The sequence below is a fragment of the Lathamus discolor genome, chromosome 2 (assembly GCF_037157495.1).
Source record: "Lathamus discolor isolate bLatDis1 chromosome 2, bLatDis1.hap1, whole genome shotgun sequence".
In the NCBI taxonomy this organism is placed as follows: Eukaryota; Metazoa; Chordata; class Aves; order Psittaciformes; family Psittacidae; genus Lathamus; species Lathamus discolor.
The window spans coordinates 29,023,355-29,036,305 of NC_088885.1; the positions used below are offsets into that span (position 1 = coordinate 29,023,355).

Below are 12,951 nucleotides of genomic sequence, written 5' to 3' on the forward strand. Positions count from 1 at the left end.
AAGTTTAATAGGTTGTAAAGTGCTTTAAAATCATTAGCTAAATTCAGGCACCCTCTTCAGTATGATTAGCTTTATTGTTGATCACTGACGTTATTTTCTGCCATTTTCACTTTTGGAGACCTCATAGCAGCCTTCCAGTGCCTGAAGGGGGGCTATAGTGATACTGGGGATGGACTCTTCATTAGGGACTGTAGTGACAGGACAAATGGTAACAGGTTAAAACTTAAAGAAGGGAAGTTTAGATTGGATGCAAGGAAGAAATTCTTTACTGTTAGGGTGGTGAGGCACTGGAATGGGTTGCCCGGGGAAGTTGTGAATGTTGCATTCCCGGCAGCGTTCAAAGCCAGGTTGGACAAAGCCTTGGGTGGCATGGTTTAGTATGAGGTGTTCCTGCCCGTGACAGGGGGGTTGAAACTAGATGATCTTAAGGTCCTTTCCAACCCTAATTATTCTATGATTCTATGATTCTATATATCTTAGTTGCCTAGACATGGTGTCCTTCCTTTTGCAGATTTCATCTGGATAGAATTAGAAGGCTTTAGACATTGGTCTAGAAATGTAGACAAATCCAAAGGTAGTCCTGCTTTAATGAAGGGAAAGAGGCTCATACCACACCTCTTCAGTTTCTTTCCAACCTAAATAATTTAATGATTTTCTGACACATCTCAGATTGTGCCCAGACATGTTCACTCCAAATTTCACTGCAGTCTGCAACTGTGCAGCAAATTGGTTATATGTAGGGTAAAACACCATAGGAACGGTCCAGTTTATGATGCTGAATTCTCTGAACATCTCTTTGCTGGGTAATATATTCCTAGCTCTGAAGGGGCCTCAGGGAGAGCATCATTTCCATGTACTTCATCAGATTGTCTGTTCACATCATCAAGTGGACCTAGTAATGGCAAGTGGTACATAAAATGAACCTTCTCAATGTGATGCTGAGCACTGTTTAACTGACACTGCAAGGCAAACATGATTAAGGTTCTTCTTATATTCTTTATCTACAAATCCAGACATGGCTTCTTCAAAGGCACCAGAAATCATTTCATATTATCAGTATTAATGGCAGAGTTATTTTTAGACTTATCTGAGAAGACTGTGTCTGGATAATGTAATTCTTCTTTTCTAGTAAAGATGGAGATCACAAACTGATACGACAGTTAATAAAACCCGCTGATATTAATAACAGAATGGTTCAAAAAACTACTTCAGATTTCATAAGTACCTAAATGGTGCAGTTTTCAATAATACCAACGTTGGTTTCCCGCTTCTTTACACAGGACTGCTTTAGGTGCTGAATTACACAGAAGAGATAGAAAATAGACATATCAGAAGTAGGGAAAGAGGTTCACTATTTTTAGAAGTCAAGATGGATCTTCATTCTCAGTGCAGCATTGGAAGTGGGCAGTGTGAGGCTAGTAGAGAAATGCTGTGGCATTAACAGCAGATCCAGAAATCACTAATCTTGTACAGTGCACAGATGAGGAAGACTGCACTAGCAAGAAAGTGGCAATAACAATACCTGGAAAGGAAAACTAAGAAACAAGAAAATTCCTTCTCTGTGTGATACCTTCCATGTACTTGGAATACATGAAGAACAAAGTGGGAAGCTGATTATTATTTTTTTTTTTTTTTTTGGTGAAAGGAACTGTGGGTAGAAGGGAACAGGGACAATTAAAAAAGTAGTGGCTTCACAGCATTAATCCAGGATTTCTATAGAAGTAGCAGGATGTCTGGAAATTCTCCATAAGAGTTCATGACACACACAGACTACTGTTGCAGCACATATCTCACATATTCAGCATGTCCCTGACCTAGAACAAGGTGTGTATTTAAGATACTGTTGGCACATAAAGGATCAAGCCAAGTATCTTCAACCCCCACAAAATATATTAATAGTTCGCTCACATACTGGTTTCTTGCTACCATGATATACCTCATTAGTTTTATACTTCATTAATTAACAGATAATGACAAGTAGAGAATGATATATACATCTCCTTCTTATTCTGTTAAATGTTTTAAACATTCCTTCTTTTATTAAAATACTGTCTGAGACTCTAAAGCTAGATAATGAATGAATACATAGGCTGCAAAAGCCCCTATACCTTTTAAAGTCTTATATTACATATCCAGGAAAGACAAAAAAAGATCTGGAGAAAGGATATATATTCCTCAGTTGCTTTCACAGCTGGGTACATCCCCATTATGAAATCAAGTGAACTGCAGAGATGCCTGTGCTAGTAAGAACATAAGCTGCTAAATCTCTCTCAGCACAGCACCAGGTTGACTCTGTCTTTCCTGGCATTGCACACAAGCTAGTAAGTCACATTCCTCAGCTAAGTACATGGGGATTTTTACACAGCCTGTGCTATTGCAGACCCAAAATGGCTTATGTGCATCCGGCATGGTATCTTGCATCACATCCTTCACTCAGGAGAAACGAGCCCAGTGACTCAAATCACTTGTGTAGATATATGTATCCTATTGAACTGTTACCTATGAAATTCCTTCTCTCTTGGGTCATAGAATAACCCATAACCTAAGCAGTAGGATTACAAAGGTTTTACCTCATTCCCCAAAAGACAAAAATCCCCACTAAAGTTAGAAGCTTTGCTGTCAGTCATGTGAACAAGAACTCCAAAGCATGTTAATAATTATTAAACCTTTACCTTCTGATGAGATAATGCAAGCTGGAGATGGTATCAGTGTTATACTCATTAACTTATAAACTCTCTACATCTCTTCAGTATGAAATTTCTTTAAAATATTTTATTGAAACATCTGAGAAGACTTCCCACAATGTTATCTAATTCCATCTATAAATTCCTAGATCACTCTAAAATGTTTGGCCATTTCAAGTTATCCCCAAATAAAACTGTTAAACAAAGAAACAAACAAAAATTTTCTTAGCTGTTCAATGGACATTTAAGAGAACTTCTGGACCAAGTCTCTTTCATTGTTTTGCAAATACACTCTAAAGAAATAATTATTTAGTAACTATAAATTGTCAATCATTTTCTGAGCTTAAAAACTTCATAAAATCTGCAAATAAAATATGCACTTTGTTACACATTCTAGAAAGCAGTCATATTTTACAATTTATATTTATTTTTCTTTCATATTGCTTTAATTTTTGACAACACAGCACCATGTTGAAAGCTCATAGTTTTAGAAGACTGATTCTGGATGTCACCTTTTCATTTTAAATATTCTGCAATTTTTCAGCCTCCATTTTTCCCTCAACATTGAGAAACAGCAGGCATGGAAATTTTTTCAATTATTATATTTAAAATGAACTATTAAAAATAAAAGTTTCATAAAAGTTGAGATTATAAAAATCTGTAAGCATACCAGTTTAATCTCTTAACAGGCATAATTAGATTGAAAGATTTATTAATGAATGAGTTAGTAATGAAAGAGTTATTATGAATTATTAATGAGTTTGTTGCAGAAACTAAATATTTGAGAGCATTTTGAGAGTTTTTCTTAAACATTTAAACAGGAAATGTACCCATTGAGATGAAACATCTCATTTACTTTTATGCCTGTCAGCAGCAGTAGCATAATTACATACACCCCACCGCATCACTTCAAGATCAAACACATGCTGGAGGGTAAAACAGATATCTGCAAAGAAATATTTCACTTTCAAGGTAGTATTTAAATTATATGTAAAAAGCAGTTTACTCTTCCTTGTTCAAGAAATATGAAGTTTGTTTCAGTTTGATCAATATTTTACTGCAGAAATTTTATATTTAAACAAATTTAAATTGCTTGTTTTTTTAGGCTTAATGTAATGCTTTTAAATGAAATATTTTAGGCAAGAAAATCTGGACATGTATATTTCTGGGATAAGAACAAGGGTATTCTTTTTACATGGTCATGGATTTAAGAAGAGTTTAGGTAGCATACTGCTTAGTCCTGTGTTGAAGTAAGCTTTTACTTAGAGGATGGGCAAATTCATTTAAAGAAGCCCATGCAGGAGGGACCTCTATGCCTGCATCCTTGCTTGAAAATATAGGAAAATTGCAGCTACAGGAAAAGAATTACTGTAGTTTGTCCTGGGTTCAGAGTGTGGATATTGTGCGTAAGCACCCTGGCAGGGTTGTAAACAGAACCAAGAACGTTCTGTCAGCCTGGAGAGCTCTTAAAAACGTGGCTGTAAAGTGGAAGATCTCTGTTAACTAGTATATCCTCTTGAGAGAAAGTTGACTAACTATGAGCTCCAAAATTGGATTTTTTCCATTGTGTGGGAAAAAAAAAATATTAAAAAAATAATCCCAGCCTTTAACTATAACCCACAGACATTAGATCACTGACAGGAAAAACTTTGCTGCAGATGTTGAAGAGAAGTGATGGGAAAAAGCTGGCTACTGTGACTAATGGCAAACGTGAAAGAAAGGGATAAGAATATGCAGAGAGGGATAAAACAACTCAGTGACAGGCAGAAGGGATTTCCAGCACAGCGAACAAACACTAGAAAAGTATTCAAAAAAAAAAAAAAAAAAACAGAGGAAGATTGAGGCTAAAAGTAATTTGAAACTAAGATAGCTCTTAAAGCAAAAGTTTCAAGGAGAAATGAATGGAGAATATAGAAGGCTGTTCTCAGGATAAAAAGCCCAGCCCAACCCAACCCAAAACAACTAACCAAACAAAAACCAACCAACCAAAAAAAACAGCTTCTGAATGAAGGAAATGGGTTAATATTTATTGATGCCGTAAAAGAAAAATCTTGCCATAAAAGATACATGTCCAAGTTAAAGATAGACAGAACACACCCATCCTGCCAGCCAAAAGCAGTAAACTGTGCCTTTTTTTTAAGTTCCAAGGAGAAGAAAAATGTGCTGAGGTCAATTGAGCCTCTGTCCATCCCTTTACATGGAAAAGTAGATCTCCTTCTGGCTCTTGGTTTCTCTCTTGCCTGCTCTCAAGACACTCTTCCTGTGTTCTGGCTTGTTGATTCTACTCTTGTCCAGGGAAACTCCCTTTCCCAAAACTCACCATGTTTTGATTATATAAAAGTCATTGTTATCGACATTAACCACAGATATATTCAAATGGGCTAAATCGTTGATATTCCCTCTCATTATGTCAATCCAATGCAGTTGCATTATTTAATTAGCTTACAGAGAAAAAAAAAATTAAATGGAAGTGATGCATGTGACTTTCTACTGGGAAAACTAGGCAAATATGGTCTAAATGAAACTTCTGTATGGAGGGTACAGAACTGAGTGGAAGAAGAAACCTTCAGAAAGGAAAAATCAATTATCATACCACAAAATGAGAGGGAAAATAAATGAGAATTTAGATGAAAAAGCAGGCAGGTATTCCATAACACTTCTAAAAATACAAGAAACTGAAACATCTTTCTCTTCCTGGAAAACAGTAGGAGATATAATAGTTTTAAAGAAATCTGGAAATAATGAAGAAAATTTATAATTTAATAAAAATGGAAGAAACTAGACTTGAGAGAAAAACAAATATACAAATATGCTGTAAGGAATAGTCAGGAGTACATCAGAAAGAAATTGCAGAGGTGGAGCAGTTCACAAATAATACATGCCTTAATCTTACAGTGCTGATACAAAAAGATGTCAGTATCAATATGGAAGATACTAACAGAAGCATTTCATGTAGCCCATAGGTATTGATCCAGCCTACTTCAAGGTGATGAAGTCTTTAAGGAAAACACAGATAGGCTGGATATAATCATGAAGTAGACAAGAATAAGAAAAGGTTTAGAAAGATTGACCTGTTGGAAAGGTTAAAGCAATTCTGCTGTGTATGCTTGAGGAGAGAAAGGAAAAGGAATAAAGGAGGGGTGGGGATGGGGGTTGGGGGCAGGAGGGAGGGAAGGAATAAAGACAGGGAGAGGAAAAAAGGACAAAAAAAAAAAAGGAAAAAGAGACTCAGGAGGGGCAATAAGATCAATCTTCTGACATGTTAAGGAATTAGACAAAAGAAGATGATGAAAAGCTACTGCTCAGGATAATAAAAACAAAAGACCTTTTAAAAATAAATTTTCATTAGTTAATACTGGCTATAAGAATGGCTATGTAGCATTGGAATCATCTACGTAAGGAAGCTGTGAAAGATGGGGAAATGGTTAGCTAGGCATGTGTCTATTGTATAGCTGTACTTGATCTTTTCCCAGTGCAAGGTTCCCCGCCAGCCCTTTAATTCTGTTTATTCACAATGAATAAAAATGGACTATTCACCTCTAACTAATGTTTGCTAAGATCTACTTTGCCAACAGTGGTTAATAAGGACAAAATTGCCTAGCTCCTGGAACAACCATTACCTAGTAACTACTTTTTTTTTTTCAATAACCAACCTTGTGCAGGACTTCACCGATTTAATTTCAGATGTGGTTGTCACCTTAGTAAAAGAACGAAAAACAGCATCTGCTGCTTTTTTTTTTTTTTATTTTTATTTTTTTTGCCATTTTCTGGCATTAGGCAGCATTGAACCTGCTTCTTATCAGAGTAGTCATAGGATTATTACATTTAGAGAACAGCTTGCATTACCTCTTCAAACGATAGCTGCAAAGACTGACAGAAGCATCATGAGCTAGCTCACTCCTATTTTATACTCAGCATACTCTCTGCACTAAACCTGTGGAACCACATAGTCAAAATAACTTGCTTTCAAGACTAACAGGATCATCAAGTAGTTATGGTAAAAGCCTGGGATGCTGGGGTATTCAATCTGCCATAGATTAGGCAGCATATAGCAAGACACTCCGTCTTAAAGCTCCTTAGCTTCAAAATAGACAGATTCCGTTTCCCAAAAAATAAGTTACTTTCTGATCCCTGCTGTACTAAAAGTTTCATAAAAGTTGAGATGATAAAACTTAATCAATCTGTAAACATGCCAGTTTAATCTGTTTTAGTGTAACAGGCCAAATTAGATTAAAAGGGTTATTAATAGCTGTTTGTTGCAGAAATTAAATATTTGAGATAGTCCTGACTCAGTGAGTCAGATAGTCCTGACTAAGATAAGCTCATTCACTACAGTAATGCTAAGACAACAAAGACGTGTCAAAAAGACATATTTTGCCCTCTGATTTTTTTTTTTTTCTCTCACATACCAATAATTCGGAATTTGGAATTCATTTTATTTTTAAAAATCTCATCAATTAATGTCCTTGGATAAATGCAACAGACATCCTTAAAAATGAGAAAATTGCATGCACTTCTTATACCGCTCCAGCTATTGAGCAATCTTAGTTCCATAACTCATGGCACTGACCACATGAAGAGCTAAAAATGGTGTGAGAATTTGTTTCCATCTCATGATTACACTGGTTTAAAAAAAGTCAAAAGTGACTATATTATTAACAATTACAGAATGTTGGAAAAAATACCAATCCAGACTTCACTTTTATAGAAATATGTCCTTTTTCTTATTCTATTTTTTTTCCCTCCTATATTGAATCCTAGATTAAAAAGGATGTTGTGCCCTAAATATGCTTGTCTTGGAAAGGCTACTTGGTATTGTTGTATTTGTATGTCAAAGGGAAAACTGAAGTCTCAACAATTGTTAACCTCTCCCATGGTGTGCTAATAAAAGGTCAGAGGCCCACATGTGGCTTGCAGCCTGGGGAATTTATCTCAATGTTCTGCCAGGGATGGGATGGCCTGAACGGTTTCTCTCATAAGTTTTAAGCCATAAACTGCATCCTACTTGGCTTGCTGTGCCAAAACTGGACCCAAGGGTATCCAGAGTCTTGGCTGATGGGAAAAAATGAGTGCTTCCTATGGAAGCCACAGCTGTTTTCCTGCAAGAGAGAGAGCACAGATGCTCAAGTATTTCTCTACTTTCCGTTTCTGACTACCTGTTCTGGCAGCAGTTCCGAGAAAGGGGGAGGACAGAGGCAGGCATCCAGCTGCTTTCAATAAGCTTTGGTAGCACAGGTACTGATTGCCTAAACACTAAAAATGTTCAAAGAGGAATTTTTTCTGGATTTCAAACTATAAAAAAGGTGAAAGCATGCACTAGTGCTCCCTGTCTTCCCATCTTGAGCAGAAATTAAGTGATCACGATAAAAAGCGTAATTCCGAAAGCAGAGGATACTTTAGGAAAAAAGTGATACTGCATAGTATTGAAAAGATACTGCTCATAGAAGCATGTGTGCATATACCTATATATACAAATATATGTACAAAGAAATTCAAGTACATATATAAAATCTGTATATCCTGTGCAATTTCTAGGAAGATTTTTATCTTCAGTCAAACTGTAGACTGAACATCATAATAGGGATTTGATTTTAAATCGGGGGCCATATTTATCCCTAGTGTAAGTCTCTGAAGTCAATGAAAATACATGTAACAAAGTTATATTATACATTGATTTGGCCCAGAATTTTATATAACATCAGCTACCTCAAAAATTTCACTGAAGTTACATTACGCTAGGTTGTGGCTTATGATACTGTTTAGTAACTGCTTAGTAATTATTCATATCTGTCATTTCTTTTGCCTATATCTATTATGTGCAATGATGTTTTCATGGATATCTTTGGTCAAAAGTCTATGGTTCTCTTCTGGACAAGTCACAAAGTTGGTTTGAAGCCCTTAATTTGACACTGCTCAACATTTTTCTCCAGTTCTACATTTTGCAGTATTTCTTAAATGGACTTAATTAGTCCAATTAAAGCATAGTTAATTAATAAGTACAAATGGAATAGTAAATACAGCTGATAAGTAAACAGCAGAACAGCACATATATTAGACTGTAAAGACCCTGGATTTAATGGTTTACCAATTGTTCAGTGAATCTACGGAAGCACTACTGTGTTGCATATGCATAACAGAAGTTAAGCTTACAGTTGTTATTTGTTTATTTTAACAACGGGTCTATCAGTCTCCATCATGGCTGCACCTGAATGCTACCTGCAGTGCTGAGTCAGTGCCTGTGCCTTCTGTCACAGCCTCTCTTCCTATGAAAAGAAGAAACATCTATCAATAGGGGAAGTAAACAGATGGTTAATGTTGTCTGTAAAAAGCTTTGAAAATGTGCTTTGGGAAAGAGCAGCTCTACAAAAAGGCATTCTCTCCACAAGACGTCTGAATGATGTTTGCTTAAAGACTCACAGCAGGCTACTTGAATAGCCACCAACTAGTCTTCCTCAGGGCTCCCCCCTCTGCGCAACTGTTCATCAAGACCTTCCATTTAGATTCAGTCCCAAAAGTTTTTTGTTGGTTTAGTCCTGATCACTGCCTAGACACCAGACACCTATTTCTACTTCAGCTCAGTGATCAACCTACCAATGTTCTTATGCTAAGAGCTAAGCTGCTCCCCTAGCCAGTACATTTCCTGCAGAGAGCAATAGTTTTGGCTTGACAGCTTCCACACAGGTATTCTGTTACTGATACTCAGCCCTCCTTCAGACCAAAGAAGCTTTAAAGCTGGTGAAGTCAAGTCCAGAATGGTAGATACAGTATTTCTAAGCCATAAGGATAAGAAGTAAGATCCACTCTGAGTTGTGATCTCATAGCTCAGCCATGCAGACTGCTGCTCCCCAATTAGAGGTAGAAACCACCAGCAAGATGGATCACGTATGAATCCTTCTAGGAATGGAACAAGAGGAAGAAAGTGGTTTAACTTGACCAAACCATGAGAAGTCAGTGAGTCTGACCTGGTAAGGAAGTCACAAATGCAGAAAAAGAACTGCTGTATTTAAGCCTTACCTTACCCCAAACTGCTCAAACAGGAAACAATTATGGGAATTTTGCTGCCTGTATTATACTCTAGAGCTTGATTCTAACCTGTCTTATTTTCTCCTTTGTAGCTTATTCATTGCAGTTCCAAAAGACCTAGTGCCAGACGTTTCTGCTTTTTTTGTCCTAGTATTTATAATGTAGAATCTGATACCATAGCATCTAAGAAGTGAGTAATCCTCCCTTTTGTCTCCAAACTGACAGAGGTCTTCAAAAATGTCAGACAGCTGCCCATGACAAAGTGTCCCTTTCTCACAATAAGAATCAATCCCGTCTACTTATTTAACTAAGATTGTAACAATTTTCAACTGTTCATTAAGGACCAAAGAGGTTTTGCTGATGACTAATCAACCTAGATAATAGTATTTGTTTATCTCTAGTTTTAGTTTCGTTATTTGAAATATTTTCTGTGCTGTCTCTTTTAATTTTTTGTCTACCCTTCAACTGACTCATAATGAATTATTCCATTTTTATTGAAAGTATCTCCTATTTTTATGTCCTTTAAGCACTCTTAGAATAGAAGCTTTTCACAGTTATGCATATACGTCAGCCAAATTATACTTTCAGCAGTACTATAAAAACACAACATTATTTTTCTTTTTTGTTGAAAGCCTGCATACTTAAATACTGAATCATACAGAAAATACAGAAAATAAGTCTGTTATCATAAAAATCATTAAAGCAGGAGAGTGAAAGGGAACAAGGTTACAGAAGTGTAGACACACTTCTGACAAATTCATATATATGTGATATAAGAACTAATCTTGCAACCCTTATTCACAAAAGTAGTCTTTCTGACGTCTATAGGAGTATTCACATAAAAAATACAGGATTAACCCTGAAAGCCTGAAAGAAATCCACTTATTTTTTCAGCTATGAGAACAAATACAGCATCATAAACCAAATGATGTCCAGATGAGTAAAATAGCTTAGTAACAAGAAATAATCTTATAGAAGACTTATAGGCCCGTCTACAGTGATGACAGATAATAGGACCTGAGGAGAGGCTATTACAGAAAATTTGGAGTGCAATACTGAGTCTCACGATTCTTACAGCAAATATTGTCAGATACTGCAGTAAGATTAGTCTGTATCTACAGGGATTTACTACTGGTATCATAGTAACACCACCAGAGAGAACTGATTTCAGGAATAAAGAAGTTAACTCTTTTAAAAAGTGACTTAAAAGCACCTCCAGCTGCTACTAACCAGAGAAAAATAAATGAATGGGCTATCCATAGATTGAAGAAAGCTTATCGTATTCTACAGTATTTTGTAAATAGATTCAGGAAAAAAAAAAAAAAAAAAAAGAAAGAAAGAAGGAGAACCAAACATGTCTGGACACAGATGTCATGTTAAAAAAAAAAAAAAAGAAATGAGTTCTTAATTAACTAAACTCACACAGTGACTTAATTTAAATGCATAGGTTTGTTCTAGCTGTACCTAGTTGCTTTCTGTGGGACCTTATTACAGGGCTGTTTCTGATCCAGCAAAGAGGAACTGCATCAGCATGCTTTAGTGTGCTGACCAGGCTATGAATCATGCTAAAATACTGAGGAAGTGGAGCACAAGGGGTGACTCCCAGAGGATCTCTGCACCCACTCAGGATGAACTGGACCTGGCGTCTTCAATAGGCTGCTATGGAGCAATCACAGAAGTCACTTTGCAACGGTATCCCTACGTACAGTTTTCTTGAAGGGCCTTATTTGTAATGTTCTCACACACACATTCATAATTGTAAAGTGAAAAATAAATTTTTCATTTTTTTTTTCATTTTGCCAGTGGTTTCTCTGTCTTATGAATTCAGGGTCTGTTGATTCCTATGTGAATTTATATTTAGTACTGAAAAATAATTGTCAGAAAAATGTGAGAGAAAGAAGTAAAATTTATTTATACATCTTTAAAAAAGCTAACCAATTTTAGAGTAAAAATATGTAAACGCAATCAGACCTATATCAATGATTTTATCTCCATAACCCATTTTCTCTTTATGAAGCATTTTACTGGGATTTATTAATTTAAAAAAAACAAATCAAATGAGAAATCCATTTTGAATGCAAGCGCACACTGCCGGCACATGTTCATTTTCTCATCGACCAACATCCCCAAGTCCTTCTCCACAGGACTGTGTATCAACCCAAAAGATATAACTGTGGATTTGAGTTTGTTTTTTGTTTTTTTTTTTAATTAAAAATAATGCCGTTGAAAATTATTTATCTGCATGAAAAAGTTTGCTAGCTTCTGCAACATTAGGTGCACTTTGAGAAGAATAATTTATGCAACATATTTAAACCCTTCTGTTATATACACATATTTGGCTAAACTTCAGTCTGTAATAAAAATCACAAAATTTACAATACTATATACAACAAAAAGATCACCAAAGACACAGTGGCACTATAAGAAGCACACACGGAAAAAGATTAAAAATTCTCAAATTCCTAGTGCTATAAGCCAGGTTTTCTCTTCATGCTCTGGTTAAAATCTAATAACATACTAAAGAACAAAAATATATTTTCCACACCAGACTATCTGAGGTAAACTAATGTAGCCTAGAGAGTGCTTTGGAATTTTCTATGAGGAAAATATACTAAATAACATAGCATTATAGTAATCCATATCATTATTTTTTGTATTTATTAATTCACATAAATTAATTAGTTACCCCTGAAAGCATTTGTGTGGTTTCTGTAAATAACTTTGTGGCCTAGTAATCCATCACAAAAGATTTATTGTGTACATGTATTTGTGGAATGCTTAGCTGAAACAGCACTCAATATCAGAGTAATAAATGAAGAGACAGAAAACAAAACATATTTGCCAGGAACACTTCTTTTAAAAGCTTTCTGTAGAGATAGAATAGCACCGTGGCATGAACTACACGCAAAAGTAAAATCCAAACAAATGAATTGACATAAAGAGGTACAACATTTCAAGGAAATAAAATGCATGGAGTAAGCCTCAGTTACAAATGTTAAATCTTGCATTTTATCAGAAAAGTCCCAAATCAGAAATGTTGTGTAGGGTTTTATTGATACTAGCCACCTGAGTGGCTGATTTAAAGTGAGGTATTTGTTCCTTTCATGTGAGAAACTAGTGCTGCAATTCAAATTCATGGTGGACCAGGTAAAAAAAAAAAAAAAAATCTTTAAGAAATCAGATATCATTTCATGGAACTCCAGAAGAGAGTTTTTTTCTGAAAAAGGTTTACAGTAGCTTCAAA

The 12,951-nt window shown here is 35.7% G+C and overlaps 1 protein-coding gene across 1 annotated transcript in view; it reads right to left on the reverse strand.

The window, feature by feature from the left end:
• Positions 1–8,870: 8,870 nt before the first annotated feature.
• The window catches only part of AGMO (alkylglycerol monooxygenase), a 181,090-nt gene continuing 177,009 nt past the window's right edge, over positions 8,871–12,951 (reverse strand). The window contains 1 exon segment of the mRNA XM_065669216.1: positions 8,871–8,947. Within this exon segment, the coding sequence (XP_065525288.1) occupies positions 8,933–8,947 (15 nt within the window). The 3' untranslated portion in view covers positions 8,871–8,932.